This window comes from Condylostylus longicornis, unplaced genomic scaffold, assembly GCF_029603195.1.
Source record: "Condylostylus longicornis isolate FDR11 unplaced genomic scaffold, ASM2960319v2 ptg000028l, whole genome shotgun sequence".
Lineage (NCBI taxonomy): Eukaryota > Metazoa > Arthropoda > Insecta > Diptera > Dolichopodidae > Condylostylus > Condylostylus longicornis.
The window spans coordinates 2,407,051-2,434,432 of record NW_026577997.1 but is presented as its reverse complement, the minus strand read 5'-3'; the positions used below and the strand labels follow the sequence as shown (position 1 = coordinate 2,434,432).

Sequence of the window (27,382 nt, the reverse complement as noted above, 5' to 3'; positions counted from 1 at the left end):
GTAGTAAATTTACTACTACTGAATATAAAAAAAAAACTAAAACATACACTGAAAAAAAAAGTATCATTTTCTTAATTGTATTTCTTTATCTGATCGACAGATATCGCGATTATTAAGATTAAAATCAACAAACCACAGCACATTAAAAACTAAAACAGAATAAAAAAAATTTTAAGATCTTTGCCGGTGGTCCCTACATATATCTAATTCCCTCCTCTATTTAGTATTCCAAATTTTTCCTCTTTTTTGTACCAAAGACAACAACACTTTTGTGCTTAAAATTTAATTTTTATCTTCTTGTGACTGTTTTTAAATTTGGAGGTCTTGAATTTGTCACACAATTATCATTGTACAAAAAAATTATAATTTTCTTCCTTATTTTTAATTTATTATTATTTTTAAAATCAAGATCATCCTATAGTATAGAATTCATAATATATAGTTTTCAACTTGGTATTCTATATTGTGCTATCAAATTAAAAATCTCTATGATTTAATCTAGAATTAATAAAATAAAATTATATACAATATAAAAGAGATCGCAAATTGTATAATTATGAATTATTCATTAAAATAAATGAGTGTACCATTATTATAGATGGTGCCTATGTATAATTACTGTACTTGCATGGAATTATAACTTGTGGATTCTTACAAATTGTTAACCAAAAAAAATAAAATCTATTATGGTCTTAATTTTTGGACAAAGAATCTTTTATTTAAATCCCATAACTCATGAATTCAAAAAAAAAAAGCACAAATAAATTCGAATAAATTTTTTTTTTAATTTTTTTGACTTTTAATTTGCTCTTTTATAGGATCTAAAGCTGAGAAAAATTTATTGCATGAATGATTAAATACATTAACAACAAATACAAATATGTGAAAGAGTTTGTGTAAATTAAAACAATTACTATATAAAATACTAGTACGTTTCTCTATACTAGTATTTTCTGAGTAACAACGTTTGTGGTCTTCTATATTCCATTGTAATAATTTAAGATTCCAAATTATTACATACGGAACATAAATAAAAAACAAATCTACAAATTATCATATTAATATCATAGCTAAGAAGAGTCGATATAGAAAATTAAAGAAAAGTGTCTGACTCAATAGCGGACCCTTATCTATGTAAATATCGAAAAATCGATTTTATGTACACGATAGGCTTCTGTATACAATTTTGATTTAATGATTTGATATAAATTTTTTTTTCTTCTCTCTTATTTTTTTAACATTAAGATTAATATTAACAGATTAACTATAATAAAATTAAGATAAGATAAAAAGAAAATATTAAGATTAAAGAGCAGTGTCGGTGTCAGAGATTTTCTGCGAAATTGAGAAAATTATTTTTTTTTTCCTACAGACGGGGTCATCTAATATAAGACTTTAATCGGCTTTTTATTTTGTGTTTTCTATACCATTCTAACTTAAAGACCATAACAAATTTTATTATTCCATCTGCTTGCAGGAGAGCCTTTCATAAGCGCTTTCAAGATGTTCAAGAATTACAGCCCAACACCCACACAGCAAAGGATCAAGTTATACGAATACAGATTTTTATTTTCAGCATACGCCTGCTTTCTTCAGATGAATGCAGAAAGAGTAAACGTTCTGTAGTGAGTAAAAAGTTTAGATGGCTAAGTAAAACCAGCTCCCGTTTGCATGCTTCAAAGTCCGTTTTTGTGTTCCAAAATTCAGGATAACTAAGTAGAGAGTGTATATATTTGTTGTTTTTCGAACTCTACAGCACGGTTCGGATCAACTATTTGTTGGAAACTAAAAGAGAAAAACGTTACTTACAAATTAATCATAATTTTATTACCTGTCTCAAGGCCTTGTTCCCGTGTTATAAATTACAGAAAAGGCTTGTATGATTTTCTGAAAGCGTTAAATAGTTATCTGAAATCAATTTAAAATTTATTTGCAATATATAACCCTGTTTAATTCTAGTTTTGTAAAATTACCTAAAGTTTTGAATTCGATCCTGAATACTTATACATTGGCAATTAGCATATTTCTCTAATCTAAATGAATATATTGGAGCCTAATAAATCACAAAATTAGTATATGAAATATTTTTGTTCTCCGTACTCTAGTGTTCGTTTATATTTAAACCATTTTGTTGTTAATAACCTTCTTGATTGTTTGGCATATCATTACCATATGTTCGATTGAATTGCTTTTTTTTTCGGGTCTTACCCATATGATTTTTCTGATGAGAAAAATTAGTTGTTTTCATTTTTCTGTTCTATTTCTATTTCTTTTATAAAGGTTCGTCTATTCTACGAAAAAAAAACTTAATATTTTTCTTACAGAATCGAAAAGTTAATTTGACATTAAAATATATACATATGTACCTGCATACATATGTAAATATGGATATATGTAAATTTATACAAACCTGTGACTTATATAATTAAGGTAAACAACAAATGAATATTCTCGTATAGGCCTCATATTCATATTTACATTTTTTAGCTTCTTGTGTTATTTGTAGTTGTTTTTTTCCTTCATTTTTGCTGTTAATAAATTCAAATTAGTTAATAATTTGTCTTTAAATTAGTTTGAATTTTGGGTTTTTTAAAGGTAGTAGCAGTCAGCAAGCCTTCAAAATTTAAGAAGAAAAAAATAAACTGAAAAATTATGTGCGTAAATGTTATTGCCACACACACATTTGAATTAACTCGTGTGAGCCTTAAATGTGTACGCATAGAGAGGTTATTTGAGTTTATTGATTTGTTTATATTATAATTTTTTTCTTTTTGGAAGGTACCTATTGATGTTGCGACAAATATTATTAATAAGTGCGCGTATATTGATCCCATAATCTATCTTTTTATTTTTTGGGTTGTATTTTTTTTTCAATATATTTAAGCACCTATATGTTTTGAGTCTATAATACATATTAAGTATATTATGTAAATAATTGTGAATTCTGATATAAGATGTTGATGATCCATATAAAGTGATCTAATTCAAAACAATACCCCTGTAATTTATTAAGAAACAAAAAAAACGAAATTTGATGGTTTTGCAACTATATTGGTAATTTTTGAATTTTTAATTTTCGGATAAAATTTACAAATTTCCCATACTGTTTGATGTTCACATGAATTAGTTAAGAATATCTAAAATTTAATAAGAAATTTTTTGTCGGAAAATAAATAGATTTAAGGAAGCCAAATGAAATGGTTGTTGAAATTTGACAGTAAAATGGTGAAATTTTATTGTCTTTTTTTCGGCAATTATGGTAAAAAGTGGGAAATAATTAATGTGAAAGTTGAAAAAACGAATGTAAGCATATATGTGTCGACAAATTTCGTAATACACAGAGAAAAAAGAAAGAAAATAAAATTTTCAATTTCTTTCTTTTGTTTTGTTTTTCTTTTGATTTTATTAAATTGGGATGGGCCAATAAATTTTTATTCTTCTGTACATTTTTTTTGTTTTGGCTTTTAAAGTTTTTCTAGGCTGTTTTATTTTTTGTATTTACGAGGATCTTTTGTAATAAAAAGTTCAAAAGTAAGCGACAGTATTCATTATTATGAAAAAGGCCAAAAAGCATGCAACTGTGAATATTTTTTGCTTTTTATGTTATATAAGATTTGGGTGGTGGTGCGACAGCGGCAACCCTTTAATGTTTACTAATTCGAAATAATGATTTGTTTTCTATTGGAACAAATATTTTCATAATTTATTATTTATAAATTTATTAATAATTTTTTTTTTTTGTATGCGTTTAAAATAATAATTATTTTTATATACGTAGGGTAACAATATGAATATTAAAAAATTTTGACATGAGTTTTATGATAATATACAGGGTTTCGTTTAATATTTAGTACAAAATGCAAAAAATATCTGTTAATTTTAATTGCTTTCTAATGCCTTTTAATTTTATTTTCAAGTTTTTGATAACTGACAACATAAAGGAGACATTTATGCTAGGCCCGTTGTAATAGCCCTAAACCCCGAAAGAATTATATGTATGTGCTTGAAAAAATAGGTTCAGTCTATGTTTGACAATCTGCAAAATTAAGTACATATAATGATGTACAGCTCAGTTTATCTGTTGTACTGCAACTATACATTATGCAAATTTAATCTAAAAACGCTAATTCATTTTGAATATTGAAATATTGAAAATCAGGTGGAAGTTTTTTTTGGTTAAGCAAAACGATACTCAGTTTTCTAATTAACTATTAGTAATCCATTTTTCCCCATTACCTATTTCTAAAGAGGGTCAATTTGGTTTCTATTTTCAATTTTTTCCATGATTATGATACTTAAAGAAATATAAAAGTGCTTAAAAAATTAATAAATAATAAAGGAATAATATATGTATATGTACTTACAAAAATATTTTGCCAATTATAAATTCAACTAGATATATAAAAGAAAAATCATATGATAAATTGGCGGAACAAAATTCCCATCTGCAGAGCATGTTGTCAAAATTTCGCAGAGCTACAAATTTATTGACCTTAGAGCTTTGCACTCGAACAATAATTGCTCCTTCATTTCGTTTTTGTTGTTAATCAATTTTATGTATAAACCACCCTGTGAAATCTGTTCTAAAATGTGCTAGTTTCTTTTAGGCATAGTAACTTTATTGTGGGAAATTTTTATTTGGCCAATATTAAAAATTTTCTTCAATGAGAATTTTTTTTTCGTTATAATCTGCGACCTGCGTGTGGTTTAGCTGTCTGCATTTAGAAGATGAAACGCAAAAACCTAAAAAAATAGAACAAAAAAAAATTGATTACCTTTTTTCTATAGTGTTAGTAATCCGCTATTTTATTTATAAAAATTTTCGCTTTAAATAGTTCAGTTTTTAATTAAAAATTTATTGAATTTTTATTTTTTCGTCATTTTGGTGAAAAGGGTTGGGTCTGTACATTATGAATTTTGAATAAATTTTTGTTACTAACTACATGTTAAAATAAAATAATTAATTATAATTGTATAGGCTCTTTATAATAATTTTAGAAAAATCTAGTTAAAATTCTGATGGGAATATTATAAAAGTTGACTAGCTATAAATGCGGAATCGATTTTGAATAAATTAGATCGAATTAATTTGAATGATTTAGAGTAATTTGTTGATTACTCATTTTTAACTAATTGATTATATGAAATTTAGTATACAAAAGAATTTTTTGATTAACAAAATTTTTTGACCGATAAACTGTGGTAGGTAGGATGAATGAAAATTACAGCTAAATTTAAATAATATTTTAATTTTTACCTACCTATTATAACACAAAAGTTACCTTTTTTTAAGTTTCATTTTAATTATTTTTTTCCATTAAGATGATTTAAGAATTTTCTAAATTAAATCTAACATTATAAAATATCAAAATGTTTGAATGTAACCTAAAAGTAGGCAATTTTCTTCATTTTTCAAATACACCACGTAGATATTCAAATTTTAGTAATTTTCATAGTAAAATCCTTTCTTTTAATCCATGCAATTTACTTAAACGAAATGACTCGCGCGTTAAATTAAATCTTAATTTTCTTTTCTAATTTAATTGCAATTATTCAAGTCAATTTGAAGCCACCGAATGCAGATCATTTTCAAATTAAAATAAGTTATATACAATATATAATTCTACGTCACAATGATATTATCTAAGAAGAAAAATTCTTATTTTAAACAATCTCTATAATATTTTAGATGTTATTTATTATATTTATATTTTTAAAATTAAATGAGATAAAATTTGTGTCTTGTCTGGCTGTGCGATATTTTACAATTTCAAATCAGATTTTAAGAAAAAAATTTATACATATTTTGTATACATGTAGTGAAAATTGTGTCATTTCTTTAACATCAATTATAAAGAGAAAAATTTAAAAATAAAGTAAAAATACAAAAAATTGAACCATCAATCAAGATCATTTCAAATTCAGAGTCGGTTATCATACATTGTAATCAAGATGAATCATAATAAAAAAAAAAAATAAAATGAATCGAAAAAACTTTCTATTGTGACACTTTAAAGAAAAAATACGAAATGCATTGTTTATGAATTATTAAAATGTAGATGGCCAACTCTAGGATTATATCAAAAAATGTTTTATTCTATTTTATAAGTAAACACCGAAAATTAGCAAAGTGTCTATACAAAATAAAATCTTTAAATGTAGTTCTTATTATAGATTGTCACGTTAACCTAAAATGAAAATAGTAAAATACGACCTCAATTTTAATAATTTTTTTAAGTTACTTACGGCAAATGTTTAATGGTCCAGATATGGTTCCAATAAGATTTTGAAGTATGTATGTAAACTGAAAAAATCTTCAATTCTCCTTCTAATTCATTTAAGCTAGTAATTTGCTTTAAGTTTTTGGAAAATCATTATACATTTTGAGTCCTTTGTACATTATCATGTACTGGCCATTACTAATAAAAAATTAAGACAAAAGTTGTCATTGTTCCCCAGAATAAATTATTTTTTCATATAAATACTGCGGATACATTGTGTTCTTGATTTTGAAAACAACAATGAGTAGATTTATTTTAATTTTTTGTGCGACCGCTAAGCATTATAGTTGTTTCTAGCAAGAAGTTAATTGACGTACATATATCTTTTTGCCTATAATATAATCCGCATTGCTTTGCTCCGCACTCATCAATTGTTTTGTGACCACAAAAGGAACAAATGAATAGTATACAAAAGGTGAAAATTTAGGAAATATTTTGGTTTCTTCTGTATTTTTAACAAATCTTTGATGTTTTCTAAAAAAAACACTCTCTTTAACAAGAAATCCATAAAACAAAATTAAGATAATAAAGATTATCGCAATTCAATTATGGATTTTAAACTTTGTTTGAAGCGTGATTAAGTTAATGAGTAATATAAAAAATCGCATTTAGAAATAAGAATTGACAAAACTGTCATAAATAATGTCAAAATCGAAACTTCAGAATTGCCATACTCTTTTCAAAATTAAAATAATTATTTCAATATAAATTACCGAAAATACAAAAAATAAAAAAAGCACTAAACGCCAGGTTGCTGGAGGAGGATTACCTTTTCTTCCTTAAGAAAAGTATTTTTCTGTTTTTTATATTTTTCTTTTATTTTTAACGCTGTTATAAAAATTTTCAAAAGAAAATCACAGAAATTCATTTTTTTTATTATTTATTGTAATTTGTATGTACATATATTTGTGTCTACAATATATGTATGTATGTACCTATGTTTCTCGAATTTATATTCCATAAAATATTCCAACAATAAAAAATGTAAAAAAAGCACAAAAGAAATGAAGTTGTCATTATGAAATGACAGAAATAAAATTTTTTTGTTTTATTTACATATATTTAAACGTCTTGTGTGATTGTGACAATTACATGTTGTATGCATTATATATGTGAATGTACAAGCGTATGTTTGTTTATGTAACACATTTTATAAATAATATGTAATACAATGTCATGTCTTGTCACTTTAATTGCTTTCTCAATATTTATGATTCAATGTGAATGCGTCTTAAATAAAAAAAAACTAAATTCGCCGCATTTATGAAATTTTAAGCATTTACGAAAATATTTTTTGTTCCATAATTAAAAAAAATAAAATTAAAATACAAAAAAAAAATATTTATTAATTTTATTTTTCTTTTTATTAATTAAATTATGAAATTTTTCAAAAAAGAAAAACCATGTAATTTTTATTAAAAGAAATTTAAAAAAATTTATAAAAAATATTTTGTGCTTTTTATTAGTAAATATAAATTATAAATGAATAATATAAATAGCGCAGTTAAATTATATCAATTGTTTCGAATTTACAGAAAAGTTAAATATATATTACATAGTCATCCTGTTATGTTTTTACAGTACGCCGTTTCGCAGTTATTGCTTTGCAGTATTGCGTTTATGAAAATCTCTTGTTTTTTTACAAAATAAGCACAAATGGGACATTTAATTTAAATACATAGTTATTTATTAATGATAACACTATATACCTATTTTTGGTAATGAGCCCTCTATATTGGAAGACTGCCACTATTATCAGTTTGATTTAAAGCAAAAACAACAGTTTTTTCGCCCTTAAAGTTTAAACGGCAATTAGAACATTTGAACCAATAATTTGTTTTCATTTTTTCGAATCCTTAAATTTTTTTATTATAACTTAAATGTGTTGTTTGTTTGGTCTTCTTCAAAATAGTTTTAGAAGTTTAGTTTTTATTATAATTAACTAATTTATAATTATTTTATTATAAATAACATGATGAATTTTTAAAATTCTAAAACTTTATATTAACTTTTTTACAGTGTCACACTGACATTTAAACAATTTAAAACGACCCCATAAAAGCATCTACCAAACTTCTCCATCTAACTTTATTGTGTGCCAGCAACTTTATTTTGAGCCATGGTCTGAACTACTCTATTTTTTTCTTTCGACTTACATTACAAGGATTCCATTCTATGAATATTCTTGAAATGTTATTCCACGACCTTCTGGGAGTATGACGATCCATTTCCATTTATTTTTTTATTAGCCAGATCTCACTTTCGTGTAAGAATACCGGTTTTACGCAGCTTTTGAAAATTCGTGTTTGTGAATACTCTACGCCAAGTGGTGTTGTCTTCAGATCAGCCAGAGTCTCCCACACGCTATTCTGTTGAGTTTTCCACGGTTCTCCATATCTTTTTGCAGCACTTCCATCCGTAGTAATTACACTTCCATCACATAAAACTATATATGTATATACCATAGTATATACTATAAATTATCACTAAATCATTAAAAACATTATAAAATTAAGAACAATTTGGAGGACGAGTAGCGTTTTATCGCCATCTATATTAGAAGATACATATTATGTATATTATGTTTTTAAATTTTCTATTGTACATTTTTGGAATTGCTTTATTGGAATTTTTTTTTTGCGGTTTTTATTGTTTCAACGTTACTTAATATAAAGGGCCTTAAATTATAGCGTGATTAATAATAATAATAATTTAAAATTAAAATTTTTTTGTTCTTCCCTAATTTTTTTTGCTATTGTTGCTGTTTTCTCTTCTTTATATAATGTTTTCGTTAGTTTCTTTGTTAATTAAAAGTTTTAAATGAAAAAAAATAAAAACGGAGTTGAAAAACTCTGAAATTAAAATTTTAACACATGTAGTCGCCGCAAGCCATTTAATGTTGAATTTTTTTTTTCAGCTTTTGCTTTTCTTTATTATTTTTGTAATTTATTTGTTCTTATTATATATTTGTTACTTTTGTTATATGTTTTAAAGGAGTGTGTGTTGAAAATCTTGAATCATAAAAATGTTTTTGTGTGGCTATATGGATGTTGGAATTCATCTTAGTTTCTGCTATTTTTTTCATTTTCTATATTTTCTCTTTTTTATATTATCATTGTAATAATTTTATAATGTAGAGTTCATCTTTTGAGAAATTATAAAATTAAAATTTTTTTTTTCTGGTGTAACATTTTATGACTGCAATTTATGCACATGAGTCTTAAATATATGGTGTCGAATTTTGTATATTGTGATGTTTTTGTGTTGAAACCAGAGAAAACAAGCGTCAAAACGTATTTGAAATGACCCAAAAATTTTTTGAAACTTTTGTTTTTCATATTTTAGGTAGAGAGAAGCTGGTACTTCAAAAAAATTAATTTTATGACACAATTTAATTCTAATTTTTTTTACTTTTTTTTAAATTATGTATTTAAAATGTGAAGTATGGTATTTCCCTTTAATGTGTTAAGTGCGTAAAATACCTGCATAAATAAAGAAATGTAAAATATTTGAATAAAACTGAAATTTATTGTTTGCTATATATAAATTATAAATAACATACAATTTTTTTTAAATTTTATAAATTAATTTTTTTAAATTTTTATGTAAGCATCATTTAATGAGTATAGATTAATTTTTAGATTTTCCTTTCATTCAACAGAATTTAGTAGATCCAGGCACATATTGCTTAATAATTAAAACTTGTATTTACTACATTTGTAGGTTAGTAAATACAAGTTTTAATCGATAATGTCAAATGTCGACGTGTTACAACGCTTTTGTTAACGGCGAATCGATTAAGACGGAAATGAATTGGAAGCGCATTTTACATTATGAATTACACCTACAATTTTATTTGGTTTTGGTATATTTTGATTGATTTTTCTTTGTATGAACTTTTTTCCTTTTAGGCTATTTAATTAAATTTTCAAAAATTCAATAAATGTTATTTAAACTCGAAGTCTTATATGTGCGCATTTCAAATTATTTTATATTATAGTTGGCTTAATTCAATTGTATTAAAAAATACATAGAATTTATTTAAATTTCAAAATGACATCAAAAAATGAAATATTTATTAAAAATCACCATTTTAAATTTATTAACAATAATTAAATTATCAAATGAATATCGTTTTGAAGTCGATATCAATGTCATAGATAAATGTCAAAATAATACTTGTGGCAATGAAAATCAATTCCCCCATACAATGTGTATTAAGGTAAAATTTCAAATTTTTGAAAATAAAAAAACTTTTGTATTAAAAACATCTAGAAATTATAGGAAACTTTATTGAATTGTACAAATTTCCAAATGATACAAATGAAGCGTCAAACTGTTCGATCTTTGTTAATGGGCCATAATGGCATAAGAAACAAATTTGCATTCGAATGGACACTTTCTGCTGTCAACCTGTTGGTAAATAATGTTTGTACTTGTACTTAGCTTGAACATCAAAATTTTTTATATTTTGTAGCATTGGAGCAAGGAGTTAAGTGAAATGGCACATCATTTCTTATTTAAATGCTCTTTAAACCAAGATCAATGTGACTATTTAGGTAAGTGCAGATATCAGACTCACTGACCTTTCACGAGAATCGAAATAAAAGTAATTAAACATTTCATTGTCCTTTTTTCTTCAAGTCTTCAGAAATATAACAGTAGGACAGAATATTGTGTTTTTAAAAGGTAATCCTGGTGGTAAATGGCCTGAAAAAGTCATTCGGAATTGGTATAGTGTAATTGGTTCGGATATGAAAACTTTTACACAATTTAAAAAATCTAATCCACAAAAAATTCGACATTTCACACAAATTATTTATCCCCAAACAGAATTTATTGGTTGTGCTGCTGCAGTGTAATTTATTTTGTTTATACTTTTTATTTTTTAAAAAACAAATTTACTATATTTTTAATGGAATTAGTATGTTTGACGGAATTTTAGCTGTTTGCTATTATCATCCGGCCTTACAACATAAAGATTGGACAGCATTTAAAAGAGGTCCGCCATGTTCCGATTGTACGGAAATAAGATCAACGTGCTCATTTCTGTTTGATTCACTTTGCGGAGTTGGTAAGATTGAATATCTCACTTAGTTTCTCATTTGATTTCTAATTAACATATATTTGCAGATATTCCTCTACCAGTGGGTTTATCAACTGGTTTAAATTTGAAGAATAATCTAAAATTAAATTTTAAGTTTTTAATAATTTTTTTCTTAGCAGTAAAATTAGTGTTTAGTTTTTAGAATTTAAAGAATTATAAATAAGTTTATATGTGTACCAAAAGGTGTTCACAATTTGTATGTAATTAAAAGTCAATTAAAAACATTTATTTAAAAAAATTAGAGCTAGGAGTCGCGAGTTTTAAATTAGAAGCACGAACGTTAATATTAAATTTTTTTTAATTAAAAGTTGTCCATTAAGATTCATTCTCTTTTGAGTAGACAAGCTCCAGTTTAATTTATTTTGCAATTACGAATCAAGATTTTATTAATTTTTAAGCTCTTTGTTTAGCAATCAAAACATTTTGAGCAGAATGCAGAATATCCTTTTAATATTTTAAATTACAAATCAGGAGGTACTGTTGTGCGTTAATTTATCAAATACTTTGGAAGCTGCTTTATGAATTATTCAACAATATTAATTTTTTTTTTGTATTTTAATTGAAATTATTTTGATTTTTTGAATGCTAAAATTGCTTTTGCTCTTATAAAATAAAAACTAAAAAATATTAAAAATTTTTCTTGATCTTACACCGACGAACTCTTAAAAAGATTAAGTGAAAAAAAATATTTTATAGCTCTGTAAAATCATTTAAAATTTTTTTTGTTATTTTGACGGAATTAATAAGAAGAGCAAAATTGAATGAAGAGAAAAGATAACGAAGGTGCGCGCGCAGCAGGATGAAAGTGAAATGCATCAAAATGTCAAAAAATGAAACGCCCCCGTTTTTAGTGAATTTTATGAGAAAAAATAAATAAAAAACAAAAACAACTGCACATGCAAAAAACATACATACATACATATGTATATATTTTTAATGTTAATTTTTTTTAAGAAATTTTAACGTACGTTTTTATGCAGATTTTTCACTTTTTCATTAAAACTTGCCAAAAAAAAACTATTTGAGCAAAACTCTTTACATTGATGGAATTTTGAAAATTGCGGGCTTGTTAAAGATTTGGAAAAGTAATATGGAACTGATAGTCTTATGAAGATCATTAACAAATGGTTATTTGCAATTCAAATGAATAAATGTGAAAGATATGAATAAATGTAGTTGATAGCAGTGAGCTTATTGATCAATTTCTATAGTTTCTCTTTGGTTAATAGAATTTTATTGCTTTTGAGTATTATTTAAATTTTATTTCTGTTCCAAACTCTTCATCCAAAATTATCGTAATCATCAAATTTTTGGTTTGGCAGTATTTTGCAAGTGAATCGTGTAAATACATAAATTTGTCTGCCTAGTAGTAATTTAGTTCATCAAATATCAACGCTGTTTACATTGTTTTATGTATAAGGACATACATACATATATACAGCCATATTTCGTAGTGTTTCGTTGTTTATACATATGTACATATATACATACATATTTACATAAAAACATTCGTTCGAATGATATGAGAAAATGAAAACGTAAATCTTTATAAAAGAATTCTTAACCGTTTTAATATTCAATTTTGATTTTCAAATTATTTTTTCCATTTCTTTTTTCTTTTTTTTTTTAAGTTTTAATTTTAACAAAAATATTTTTTGACATTCCATGTCAAAATTTCATCTTTTTCATATAACAAAAACAAAGTTATAGTAAACGAACATAGCAACCAATGTAAACCGACTGTATGAAATTCTACATGTACATATGTATATATATATATATATATATATATATAATATGTGTAGATGAACGTAGAATTTTATCACAATCAGACAACAAGACGTAACAACCAACAATAATTCGTAAGAAAAAAAATTGTTGCATGCGATGTCATTATTATTATTTTATTATTTATTGTTGTTACTGTGAGATGAAATTTATATATGTACATAGGAAAAAACAAAAGATCATTTAAAAAATTTTCGATTTGGACTTGGTGAATTTATAAAATTTCAAATTTTGATAATAATTTTATACGCATGTATGTATGAACGGATGTATACTATAAACTTATATACTAGTAGTTTAATTTTGATTAGTTGATATTAAAGACATTTAACATGTAATTTTCAAAATTTCATAAATAAATTTCTATGTATATATAAGAGCTAGAGAGGGAGAGATAAGTTATTTTTAATAAGTTGGAACACACACAAAATTATCTCATGTTTAACTTGTAACAAAATATCTATTGAAAAATAATGATAATATAACAACAACAATAAAATAAATAAAAAATGACAAAAAATTAAAAAAAAAATTTTCTATTTTTTTTTTAATTATCTTTATTACTTACTTTACTTTTTCTTTAATTTTTTCCACTTAAATTATATAAAATTTTTTGGAAAGAATGGGCCAATGACACAATATCATTTTAATACTAAAAATGCTTCAGGAATTCAAGATGAAAGGACAGAGAAATTAATTGTTTTTACCATTGTTATTCTAAAATTAATTTAACGTTTGTTATTTTCACAATTTTCATATTTTTGAAAATTTTCAAAAATGACATATTTTCTAACTCTATATTGTCATTATAGAGTCATTTTCATAAACGCAATACTGCAAAACAATAACTGTAAAAACAACGTTTTAAACATGTAATATACATATGTAAATTTAACTACATACATATTATCACATAAACTAAAAACTATTACCCTTGAATGTGGCCGAAAGCACCCTCTTACTTATACTCGCATGAAAAACCGACGAATACAAGTTAATTTCGCGCAACGTACGCGTCATTGGCTCATGCATCCCATAGCCGTACTATGGCGTGGAACATTGAAAAGCTTGACCAACCTTAAGCTACTGATATATTTCCAGAATATTTTGATTCAAATATTTTGACTCTATATATTTTTTCATTTCTCTGAAAATCACATGTTAATTCTGCTATTTTATTCAATTTAAACATTTTCTTGTATTAACTTTTCCTAGGAATTAGCTATTGCGCAATGAAATATGCAAATAATTTTTCTGTAACTATAATTTGTCTTTAATTTATTATCTTATAGTTTTTAAACACATTTTATTTGAATTATTAAAATATGACGTCACTGTGAGTACTAAAAGAAATAAAAAAAAATTTAAAACAAAAACAACGCAAACAAAAAAAAAGAAAGAAATAAAATTAAAAAAAAATAACGAAAAACATTCATCAATAATCGAAAAAACAAAAAAACAAAATTAAATTTGGAAAAACATATTTGACAAATGGTTCAAAAACAATTTTTGTGTAATAAATATTTCTATTATTTTATAATAAAATACTTGAACTTTCAAAATAAAGATAAATAGAAGTAACAAAAAAAAATCAGTGAAGTTTAAAGACGCGACAATAAATCGTGATTGGAAATAATTTTTTTTTATTTTTGATGAAATCGAAACGTTTTCGATAAAAAACAATTTTTGTTATTGTTTTTTTTTTTATATATATTATAATAATACATTATAAATGTATGTACGTCTACGTGTACGTAAGGTGGGATCTCAATAAATAATGTATATATTTTGTGCTGGCTCTGAAATTTTAAAAGAGAGAAATGTTCGATGAAGTAAAATTACGCTGGGAGATTTTCTATTTTGACATTTGCGGAAATTATATCACACAAACAGACACGCAAATATGGTTAAGCATTTTCGTTTTGTACGTCTGAGCGAATATTCAGAACTATAAAAAATAGATTTTGTTCGTTTTTTACCTCAGTGCGTTCAGAGCTAAAAATTCATATTCCCTCTTACGGCCCGAACATATTTAAAACGCACAGTACGTGTTTTGATACTTTAAATTTGAAAATCATTAAATCACATAATTACAAAATTTTTTCATCTAATTATCAAATCTAACATCTGAGCTAGTTACGCTAAATCGAAATTGGTTTAATACTCGTATCGTTTGCGGTATTAATACACAATTTACAGTTTTTTAAATGTGAACTACTAAATTGTGTCTGTATAATTACACAATTCAAAAAATGAGTGCTAACTACTGAATTTCGTACCAATGCAGTGTTACTGCAATTACAGAGATAGAATGGAAAAGCTAAGGATTTCATATAACCTGCGTAAATACGGAGTATAGAAAGACGCGTTTCAAATATTTTACGTCCAACAAAATAATTGCTATTCAGTTGTTTAATTTTATATTTAATTTTAAATAAAAGACAAACTTTTTGGATTACCCTTGAAATAAAAAGAAAAAATTAATATAAAATAATTTTAAATTGATAGCAATGCAAGAGAAATCTAAAAATTAAAAAAGAAATAAATAAAGTTAGATAAAACGTGATATTAATAGCCAACAATAAATGCTAAAAATTTAACTACAAATAAAAAAAACGAAAATATAAGAAAAATGGGAGAAGTCATTTAAAATTTAAAATCTACAACTTACTAGCATTAGAAATATTGGTATTTGTAATTAAAGAAAAATAATAACAAAAATACAATATTATTTAGAAATAGTAGTGAAATTTTGACATATTTATGTGATTATGACGTTTACTTATATACTAAATTTCATGCAAGCGAACGTGCTTTTTGGCTTATTTTGACATTGTGTTTAAGTTTTTGCTTTTTAGCACTTTTCCAAAAACATTATTTATAAAAAAGTGCTTATTTGTTTCACTCTGTTCGTCTGTACGTCCATCTGCCCCAGTAGCCGTGTGTCTGCTTAAAAAAAGTTTACATCCTTTGAAATAGAAACTCAAAATTTAATTATCTTTAATAAAAACTTATATAAAAGAAAATGTTCATATATCCCTCTTCCCTTTTGCCGTTTAAAAAATATAACCCATACCAAATTATTAAAAATGCCGTTTTTTGACTATTTATTGTAGCGAAACAAACTCTTTTTAAATTCCGCAGACGCAGAAAGATAGCGACACGACACAACACAATTAAACATTGAAAAAACAGGAATAAAATTTACCGTTAAAATTTATATGTTACCTAAACATATTTTTCATTCAAATTTTTGATATTGTTTGTCTTCTAGACGGTATTTTGTAGAAGTCTAAAATTTTTAGCAGCTTTTATACACTAATGTATAATTTATTTTGTTAGAATTGTTTTCCACCCTATAAACCCGAGGAGAATACGGTAAATGTCATGTCCTACAAAAGTAATTGTAACTACTTATCTTAACTCACTTACATAATCGTCAAATCCATTTTTAATTTTTTTTCTCATCCTAAAGTTATGCAATATATCGACATATTTTCGTATATTAAATAAAATATTTTAATGATGTTACTAAATAATTTTTAAAAGAATTATTTTCTTTTATTGTTCAAGCGAAAAGTGCTTCTTTACACACCATTGCTTTTATTCAACTTTATTTGTTATTCTAATTGTACGTAGCATACTCAAATTTTTGAATTTTCGAATTAAACTGTTATTCTAAATTTTATTCGTAATTATTTTTTTTTATTTTAAAATTTAATTACCAAGGTCGATTATCATCATTAAAGCAGTATAAATACGATGTTTGTCTAAAATTATTAAAATGAAAAATGGTTATGTAAAATAAATAAAAATTAATAAATAATAATTATGCTTGAATGTCAAATTTTGACTTTTAATCGCAATAATTAATTCTTATTAATCATAGTGAAATAGCAGTGATAGGAAATCAAAAGTATAAATAAAATTTTGAATTTTAAATTGCAATAGAAATTTAAATAAAGTTAATGAAAATAATTTTTAGGAAATTATGTATAAGTATTAATAGAATTTTGGTTATAAATTCAAAGAATTAATTTATATATGTACATATGAAAGGTAAATCTGTGCACGTCAATTTCACAAACAAAAGAATTGTTAAACCCAGCAAATCGAATTACAATTGAAATCGAATGATGCTAGGCTAGAGTATCAATCAAAAACACAGCAAAGTATACCTAGGAATGACATATTAAGCAAACAAAAACTTTCCAGAACAAGTTGCTCAATAATATGATGGATGCTCTGGTATGTACGAAATAGTGACATTCATAAGGACTCACTTGGACTTGGACGTAAATGAAGAAATATGGAACTGTGCCATGAAACATCCCATCAACTTATAGAGGAGAGTGTTAGGCGACAGAAAACTGAAGCGAACGAGATCTAATAAAAACACGATGGAGAAAATTATGAAGCTAATGATTAGTCAGTTTGACTAGATCGGGTGCGTTTTCGGTAAGTTTAAAGTGGACTATTGATAGGTCTAACGACAATTTGAGTCCCGCTATCTTTGTCTGTCAGTGATTTTTAACACCTTTAAAGAAAATTCTGGACTGTACATGTACATATATATTTAGTATCTAACGATTTAGTAGCCCGTTGAAAGTTATCATTGCGGTTTCGAATGGAAAACATTATTAAAAAATGTAATGTTATTCTAACTATGAATCGTATTTACTCGTAAAACGAATTTAGTCGCAATTCCATTGCTAACAAAATTATACAAAAAGTATTCTTTTATATAATGAATATTTAATCAAATTAAATATTGTTGTTTTCCATTAATAATCTCAGATATTATTACAATTTCCACAATATCTTAATATAAATTTTGATAAAAAAAATTAATTAAAATAACTAAAGTAGGTACATTATTGTATTATTCATTTTATATCTGAGATCCCATATTCGTATAACATATTATTGTTATTCAAAATCAAAACTGTATTTCATTAATAATATGTAGAACCAGAAGCGTATTGAATAACTGAAATAATATAATTCCAAAAATTACATATAATTATTTTAATTTTCATCATATACAAGTTCATATTATTGAACTTAATAATTACTTTCAATACTATGTGCCCACTGTTATATGTACAACAATCTGCACATAATTTTTTCACTTGAACAAAAGAATGAATTTAAGGGGATATTACGTTATATGGAACAAAAATAAAGCAAAAAAAAACAGAAAACAATTCATTTTAATGTACAATATGTGACCACAACACAAATTTCATTAAATCTAAATTGGATCTTTCTCCATCTTCAACACAAAGAAACTTGAATTTTGTATTGAAAAGGATATAAGAACGAAACATTTTAATTAAATATATTTTTTTGTTTTGTTGTAAGAGATGGAGATTTGAAAGAGTACAAGTAGTAAATAACGCTCAAAGGTATGTTTTGAATGAATAGAGGGAAATTGTGTTAGCAGGGATAATATCAAAAATTTTACCTATAATTTTTGATAAAAATAATGACTCAGAGCTTGTAATATAAAACTTGAACGCACAAAATATGCAATGAGTTGAGTAAAATTTATTTGCAAATTTGAAAATTATTAAAAAAAAAAATGTTGCCATTTATATATATAAGAGCAGTAGCCCTTAGTTCACATTTTCTTTTTAATATTTTTGACCTAATTCTTATATCTGTGTAGTCATTCTGTACTATTTCATGCACTTAATGTACAAGTATTGGTTTTTGTTTTCCGATAAGTAGTGTATATCGTTTAATTTTCAAAAGAAAAAAATTTAGGGTGTAATTTTGGTTATATTAACCGGCTGCTGTTCATTTGATTTATTATTAATATTGATGTGGAACTGAATTATGAAATTAAATTAGGTTTTTGTATAAAATCTATGTAGGCACATAAAATTATATATACACATTCAATATATGTATTAACAATATTAAACGCAATATTATTTTAGACTCAATTTTGTCCCTTAAGTTTTTATTAGAAGAAAGTATGTTAGAGTAATGTACCATTAAGGTAAGGTACAGCAGTGTATTTTGAGGAAATTTGTTAATTTCTTGAACTAAACTTTCCATTCTTTATTTGTAAAATAGTCTTCCTGACTTTGATTTAGATATAAATTGCTGATTTGAAATTGAACAGCATTTATGCAGCTAAAGTTTAGCTCATTAATAAAAAAATATTTGAATTTTTTAAATATGGAAAATATTTTCAAAAAAATTTGTTCTATTCTGATCTTTTCTGAATTTTATTACTTGATTTTTTATAATTTTTCCAAAAGTAATCTACATTATACCGTTTACAATGCAAGAAAGAGATTGTACTCTGAGAAAACAACTTCTTCTAATATTCGTTAAGTAAGAAAGAAACGAAATAATTACCATGAAAATGAATATTAATTAATTTTTATTAATTGCATATTTTGTATGTAATATGAACATGTGAAAACGAGAATAATAATTATATGTATATTGAAAAACATTTTCATTTCTCCATTATTGTTATTTTCTCATTATTCTCCTTTCTTTCTCATATTCTATTGCACACTATGTGTAAGTCGTACACAAAATACTTATAAACAAAAATATTATAATTTAAGATATTCTAGTATTAATAAATCAGGAATTCATGAATATTAATTTTTGAAAATAATAAAATTATCGGCATTTTTCTCTTCATATTGCTTGTTTTGTTTCATTCATGATGCTTTTATTGTTAACGTTCCTTTAAAAGGAATATATAAAACTGCTCCGATTTAGTTAAGGAGAGTAATTAGAAAAATTAATGCTGTTGCTTTTTGTATGAGATTTTGAAGTTTCTGAGTAAAAACTAGATTCCGGTAATAAAATTAGGTAAAATTTAAATAAGTAACAATTCCTCTTAAGCACTTTTTTGTATAAACTGGTGTGACTGGCAGTACTGCAGGTTAAGAGAGCGTAATAGGCTATTATAGATGGTACATTATAATTGGGAGTTGGATGTTTATTTTGCAAATAAAAAGGCGAGGCTACATAAGCCGAAATATATATAAGTAACTACTCCCTTTATATACTCGTATATCAAGTGTACTGAGAATTTCATATACTCCTAAATAGAACCCAAATATTATAATTCTCTTTTCTTATTTTCTCATATAAATACATAGTTATATAATAAACAGGTTAATAATTTTTTTTATCCTTTTCAATTATTTCATTTCGTATAACAATTTCTTATGAATATTAATAAATTAAAAGTTCATTTTTATTATTTTGAATTCTTAACACTCTTTGTATTATCCTCTTTTTCTTCATCTTTTACTCTACAGGATTTTTTCTTTCTTTTTGTGTTATTTTGAAAAAGTCAAGAAGAAATTTAATTACATATACCTATAAAAAAAAAAAAGAGTTTAACATTGGGTTTTTGTCATAAAAATTTCGTTGTCGAAAAAGGAGCGACATAATAAAAGCGATAATAAATAAAAAAATCAATTGTAATCTTATAATAATATTAAACTATATAGAGTCTACAACTTTATTAATAACAAAATTTTAAAGAAATTGGTATGAAAGAACTGTTATACTGTAGGACACATCTAATTTTTGATTTATCTAATAATTGAAATATTCATATGTCGTTAAACAATAGTTGTTAATTAAAAATGTATTTCTCTCATAATTGTATAATCCTTATAGTGTTTCATTTGGGTCATATAGCAATTTATACGTATAGCACTTTAGTTGTATAACACTCGTAACTATGAAACGTATGACGTTATTCATAAAGGCTTTATAAGAGGGCTTATAAAAAAGTATTTACATAAAAATAAAGTAGTTTCTGGTATTTAGGAAAAGTAAATACATATATTTATTCCGGTAGATGTCTCCATATTTCTTTAAGGTCAATTATTCAAATTTAATCCGCATAAAGCGCTGAATCATAATTTTATTTATATACATTAATACTAAAGTTCTACACCTCAGGCTGGGGCAGGAAAATGAAGACGCTAGCAGATTCAGTATAGAAGATGTGATGATTTCAACGACAAGGGGAATCTGAATACTGAAGAGTTTTGCTCTCACGCTGAAGGAGTTGCTTTTCGTGTCTCACAAGTCGTTCGAGTTCATCATCGGCGGATAACGAACGGATGCTGTAGGAGCATGTCCCGCACTCAGATGCGGAGGAACGGCACAATGGATCAATGACTCACAATTTGGCCACAATGTGGTTGTGGTGAACTGTTAACCCAGACGTGCATATCAAATCTGTAAGTACTACAGTTGTATATAGAGTTATGATTTAAGAGCGTTTACCTTAAATTTACTATTGCTGTCGAAATGTAGAATTGAGATGCTCAGTTAAGCGTAACATAAAATTTATAACACTCTTTAGTTTCTTGAAAAAAATTGGTAAATTAATTTATTATTTGTATTTTTTTCGTAAATTCCTTTAATTACTTGGTTGTCTTTAATATTTACGGTTTTGGTTTTTGGATTTTGTTCTTTTATGCGTAATTTTTAGTGGAATTTCAATTTTAAAAATGAAATTATCTTCCAAATAACCAAAGAAAAGCAATATTAGAACATAATCATTATCTTATCTTTTATTTCTAAGCTAACAATACATATATGTACATACACTTATAAAATATAATTGTATAACACAAATGAACAAAATTTTTGTGTACACATAAATTTTCTATATAAGTTTGTTTATATTTTGTACAGGTAAAAAATACTTCATTATTATTTTTATCTCTTAAATATTTATATGGGTTTGTATATTGTACAGATATCTGTAAATCTATATTATACATACATACGTATTGCTCTAGAGCTATACAGACATTATTACATTATTGTCCTTAGAAGCACAGGTGGTGTTATTATTATTTTCAAAAAATTTTTATGTAAAAGAGAGATAGAACTAGAGAGAGTGAAAGAATGAGAAAAACGCGTTTTAATTTTATAAATATTCAAAACTTATTAAAAATTTTTTATAAGAACCTACATACCTTTGTATATCATCCAACATAGTATACTAAATTTATTGTATATCCTTTTTATATTTATGAACGCGTATAATACATCCCGTTTGTATATAAATTCACGTACGTGCATATTGTGTGCGTAGCATATATTTATGTAGATTTAATATAAAATTGAGAGAAAAGAAAATTGTGTATTTACTCAGATTTCAAGGTTTAAAATATTACAATAGAATAAATAAATAAACAAGTATACCGTTAGTTTTATTTTCTAACAAATAATTTTTATTTTCTTGTTTTTATTATACATAACGTATATGTCAGAGATAATGAAAGGTATATAAGGTACATTTTATTATATTAAATCACTTATAAGGGAGGTGGATGTACAGTGTGTGCCCCATCAAATGATACCAGATTAAGAAAATAATTACACATGAAAACAATAAGCCATGGCTGGCTGGGCATAAGGAATTGTTGCTTTCAGAATTCCAAAAAATACAACATTTATATGTTATGCAAATTTGCGATGTTTTGCAAATGTTTCGTAGGATAGTACTAAGAAAGGTATTGAAATTATATAATGGTGTACAAATTGTTAAAATTTTCAGATTAGACGAAGTTGTTTTGTTGGAGAAAATCACTTCCATTTGAGATTAGAGTTGGGTACTAAAATGATGATCATAGGCCCTCATTTTCGTTCTCTCTTTATAAATGCAGTTCACCCCAACTGGTTCACTCAGTATTCGTACACAAGTATGTTGTAGATACATTCGTTATGATGCATAGTTTATTTTCAAATGTACAATAACTGTGCAATAAAAAAACCCAGAGAATAATGGTGTTTTATTTTCATTTTTTTTTTTAGAAAATGAAGTTTGTTTCAGAGTTGTGTAGTTTTAAAACTATAAAAGTGTGTACGCATAGTTTTATTTTTTTTTCCTTTTATTTTATTATTCATTTTTAATTGTGGAAGTCCTTTTTTAAGGAATATAAAAAGTACTACATATATTCTGTATGGTGCACAAAATTTTCAACTCTACAATTTTTATGCTCTTTTTTTTTGTTGTTTTGCTTGTACAGTATTGCTATATCTGTATGTATGTATATATAAAAGTATAAAGGTAAGAACTAAACACAAAACACCTGAAAATCAGAAGAGAATACAAAAACAAGAACACAAAACGATAACAAAATAATAGAAAAAAAATTAAATTTACTTTAATTCCATTTTTATGAATGCTCCGAGTGTGGGAATTTTGGAATAAATTGAAATTCCTTGTAAGTATATACATACATATGTTTGTTTTGTATTGAAGTGTATGTATTCAAGTTTTAGTAGATATGCACATGTACATATGCAGGTATGTATGTATGTATATTAATTCGTTTTGCTATCAGAAAATTGTTTATTGTGGCAGAGATTTTTATTTTTTTTTATTTCATTTAAGTGTATATGAGCACTCTATATGCTGCTTTTATGGTTAATTTACAATAATAAAATAATATTTTTTTTGGGATTTTAGTTTCCTTTAAATTATAATATATTTATAGTATGGATAGTTTGTCTTGAATTGGGTTTAATTTGATCCTGTATGAAGTTAAAGAGTAATGATAAAAAATTTTATGAAAAATTTACGCGTAACATATACGAAAAAATCAAATGTTTATTCTGAGTGTGATGAAAGTCGTGAAACTTATTTGAAAACATTGTTTGACGTCAGATTTTGCCTGACGGCAAATTATACACATTACTGTAATCTCGCCAGATTGACTGTCATATTCTTTAAAAGTAAAATTGCGGCAATTAATTTTTTGTGGGAGTTTGGAGCAGTGATCAGCTGATTTTCATTTTGATAAAATATGTTTTCGTAGCAAATTCTTACATTTTGACGTTAAGTCTGAAATTGCATCAGATACTTTCAGTCTAATAAAAAGTAATCAAACTTTATTGTAAATTTAATTTCAGGTTTGATCGTATTCGTATAGTGAAGACTATATATTAGTTGTAACTTCAGAATTTAAAATGGTTTTCCGTTGACTTTACATTCGTTTCTACATCGGTACACAAAACTAGAGTTTTTCTTGTTTCTTTGACAGGAAAATTCAACGAACATTAAATTTTACCATTAAATTATTTTAAATTTTATCTTTTAAATTAAGAATTAAATATTTTTTTATTTTTTTATTATTTCTCTGGCTGATGGAACTAAAAAATCTTCACATTAAAAATATAATTCTAAAAATAAACATAAATCTAATTCTAACACATGTTTAAATAAAAACAAAAAAACAAAAAGTTGAAATTGTGAAGAATAAACCATGCTTTGGTAAAGAATAATATAACAAAAATGAAAAATGCAGCGCTTTAAACACAAAACAGGATATTACTAACCTGATTTCTAATGAAAGTAACGCCTCTTAAATGAATTTTTTGTGTTTTGGTGTTTTCTTTTCCATTAAAACAGAAAAAAAAATTGAATAACTAAGGCAAATGGAACCATGAAATAGTATCCCAGGATGTGGGTACGTGTAAAATTTTTTGAACTTATACAAGTAGTACAATTTTTAGTTTAAATTAAGAAATGTATGAAAATTTTGTCAAAAATTTGGAAAATGACAAATATACATACATATGTACATATTATGTTCCAGTTCATTTATTGACAAAATTTTGTGATATTGTCGAAAAATATTACTGTCAAAAATTGTTGAACTTAATTATGTACACATAGATTTTTAAAAAATTTGAAAAAAAAAAATCTTAAGTTTTCCTAAAATACTTAAATTGTCAGGCAAAAATTAAGCTTATTTCATGAGTGTTTTGACTTAAATTGAGTGACGACTTTTTTTTTTAAATTATATAGCACAAATTTACAATTGAAATTATATTGGTATTTGTTGCTCATTTTAAGGAGCTAAATGTATAATTGATTGCCTTTTACAGGTATTGACTATAGCACTGTTTATCAACATAGCTTAGTATGGATCTGTAGTAATGATTGGAATATGTTTGAAGATTTTTAATCAATCGGCTCCACCAGTTTTACCAGTGATCGCAGTTTTATTTCGGCAGATGGCTTTAAACGTATGTAAATCTTTTTATCTAAAATGACATTTCAATTTTAAGTGTTGACAATACTTAAATTGAAATTCAAGTTCAATAACTAACCAGAAAAATAAGAGATTAGAATATAATGTGAATGAAGGAAATCATTATCCTGAACGTAGGTTAAACAAAATGAACACAAGTGTTGCGCACCGGTATAATATTCTGGACATGGAAAAGATAAAATGCTTACAATAAAAGAGATGAAATGTTTGCATAATGAACAATTTTAAATCTTAAATCATTTTTGTATTTTCAGTCTTATTATTGTCATTATCATCAAAATCATTAAATTTTGACATTGATATAATTCCAATGGAGTATTTTCAGTAAAATATCATAAATTCATAAAAAGTATGTACACAAGTCAGATTCATATAGGACTCATTGAAATTAAAAAAAACATTACTAATAGTGGAGCAAAAAATTGAAAAAAAAGTCAAATTAATTCTTAAGTTAAGCAAAAAATGAATAGGGGGAGGGCTACTCATTTATAAAAAAGAAAAAAATCAAAGTTATTAAAAAAAATTAATAAAAGCATCAACTGATACGATGATTATGATGATTTGATGCTCTGGCCAACATTACACATGATTTAGAAACTTTTAGAGCTAAGTGAATATTTTGGTTTTGAGTTTATGGAAAAAAATTTTTATCATCTGTGGGATTTGCGTTTTTTCCTTTTTCTCCATTTTGTTTTTTTTCTTTTTTTTTTTTGATTGCTGATCATTTCAATCACAAATTTTTGATGTTTGAAATATTCAAGCGTTTTTTCTTCATTCTACATTATCATTTTCATTTTTTTTTATCTTGTAAATTTTTGACAGCTAACACGTTAATCATGCAATCGCATATGCTTGAAATCAAAAAGCAGGGGAAAAAATTTAAAACAAAAAATACTAAAATGAGAAATCGTGTCAGTTCATTAAAGAAGCATAAAAACAAGCGTCTTTTTTTAACTGAACTTCTTATGTTATTTTTTGATTCTATGGAATTTTAATTTTTTACGGTTTAATTAAATAATTCCAATTTATTAAATTCAGTTTTTTTTTGTAGTTTTCAATTGTTATTTTAAAAATTATATTTTATTTATTATTTTAATAATATTTTAAAATTGCAAAGTTAATTCAATTAATTATTGCAAATAAATAATTTCAAAATAAATTTTTAATTCAACGTTGACATTTTGTTGTTGAACAACTTTGTGAGAAGAAAATATTCTAGCATATTTTACAATTGCTTTGGTTCAGAACTTATCTGCTAGAGGTCCACTTTGCTTCAAATATAGTACAATTGTTAAAATTTGAAATAGTTTAGCCGCTAAAATCACGGCTGATATTATTGTTCTGTTAAGACTAAAACCAACTGAAAATATATTTGGCGTCCAAAAGGAAGTTATTCTAAAAAATGCTAATAAGAATTGCAAAAAATTTACAAAGATATTCAAAAAAGGAATTATAATAAGGACTATTATTTTAATGAAATGTAAAATCTGAATTTTAAACTGTTTGAAGTAAGAACATTGTTATAAAAGGTAAATTTTTACTTAAATTCGAAAGAATGTTAAAATATTTTCAGTCCAAGAAGAAAATGGAACCTATAAAATAACTGTTTAGATTTTATATTTTAATGCATTAATACGTGAACTGTTTTAATAAATAAGCTAAATCCAAAGTACCACCTAAAATTAACTAATTTTCCAGATTTGCCTGTATCATTCAGTATATTGTTCAATAAAAATGTTCTATGAAATGCATACTTATACACAAACGTTTGCACATTCCTACATAAACTTTTGAGCTAAAACTTTTAATACACAATTACTTTAAGTGCTTGCAATTTATAAAACCATTGATGCGACAAAGTATTATATGAATAAGCAGATCAATTTCAAACAGACATTGAACTTGTTATTAAAGTTTTCTATAGAAATACATGATATTGTTAAATCATTAACATTGAGTGATTCAGCAAAAATTTGGTAAATTATTAATACATACTTATGTATGCATGTATGTATATACATATGTATATTTTTTTTTAATAATAATAAAGGTCAGTAGTTTATTAAATCGACTTGAAAATTTGATGGGTCGTTACTTGATAAACGCTACGGCGGATTTAGATTTTTTTTTCCATT

General features: G+C 25.1%; 1 protein-coding gene and 1 long non-coding RNA gene across 2 annotated transcripts in view; one reads left to right on the top strand and one right to left on the bottom strand.

Annotated features, from left to right (window-relative positions):
- Window positions 1-1,498: 1,498 nt before the first annotated feature.
- On the bottom strand, window positions 1,499-2,595 carry LOC129607763 (uncharacterized). Its single transcript, XR_008696843.1, has 4 exons — window positions 2,411-2,595; window positions 1,974-2,286; window positions 1,832-1,908; window positions 1,499-1,785 (listed from the first exon to the last, which is right to left on the bottom strand). It is a non-coding gene; the product is annotated as an uncharacterized LOC129607763 (long non-coding RNA).
- Window positions 2,596-10,782: 8,187 nt separating this feature from the next.
- The window catches only part of LOC129607778 (cysteine-rich venom protein TEL1-like), a 30,237-nt gene continuing 13,637 nt past the window's right edge, over window positions 10,783-27,382 (top strand). The window contains exons 1-3 of the mRNA XM_055518953.1: window positions 10,783-10,840; window positions 10,926-11,139; window positions 11,207-11,355. Of these exons, the coding sequence (XP_055374928.1) occupies window positions 10,783-10,840; window positions 10,926-11,139; window positions 11,207-11,355 (421 nt within the window). The remainder of the gene's footprint in view (window positions 10,841-10,925; window positions 11,140-11,206; window positions 11,356-27,382) is intronic.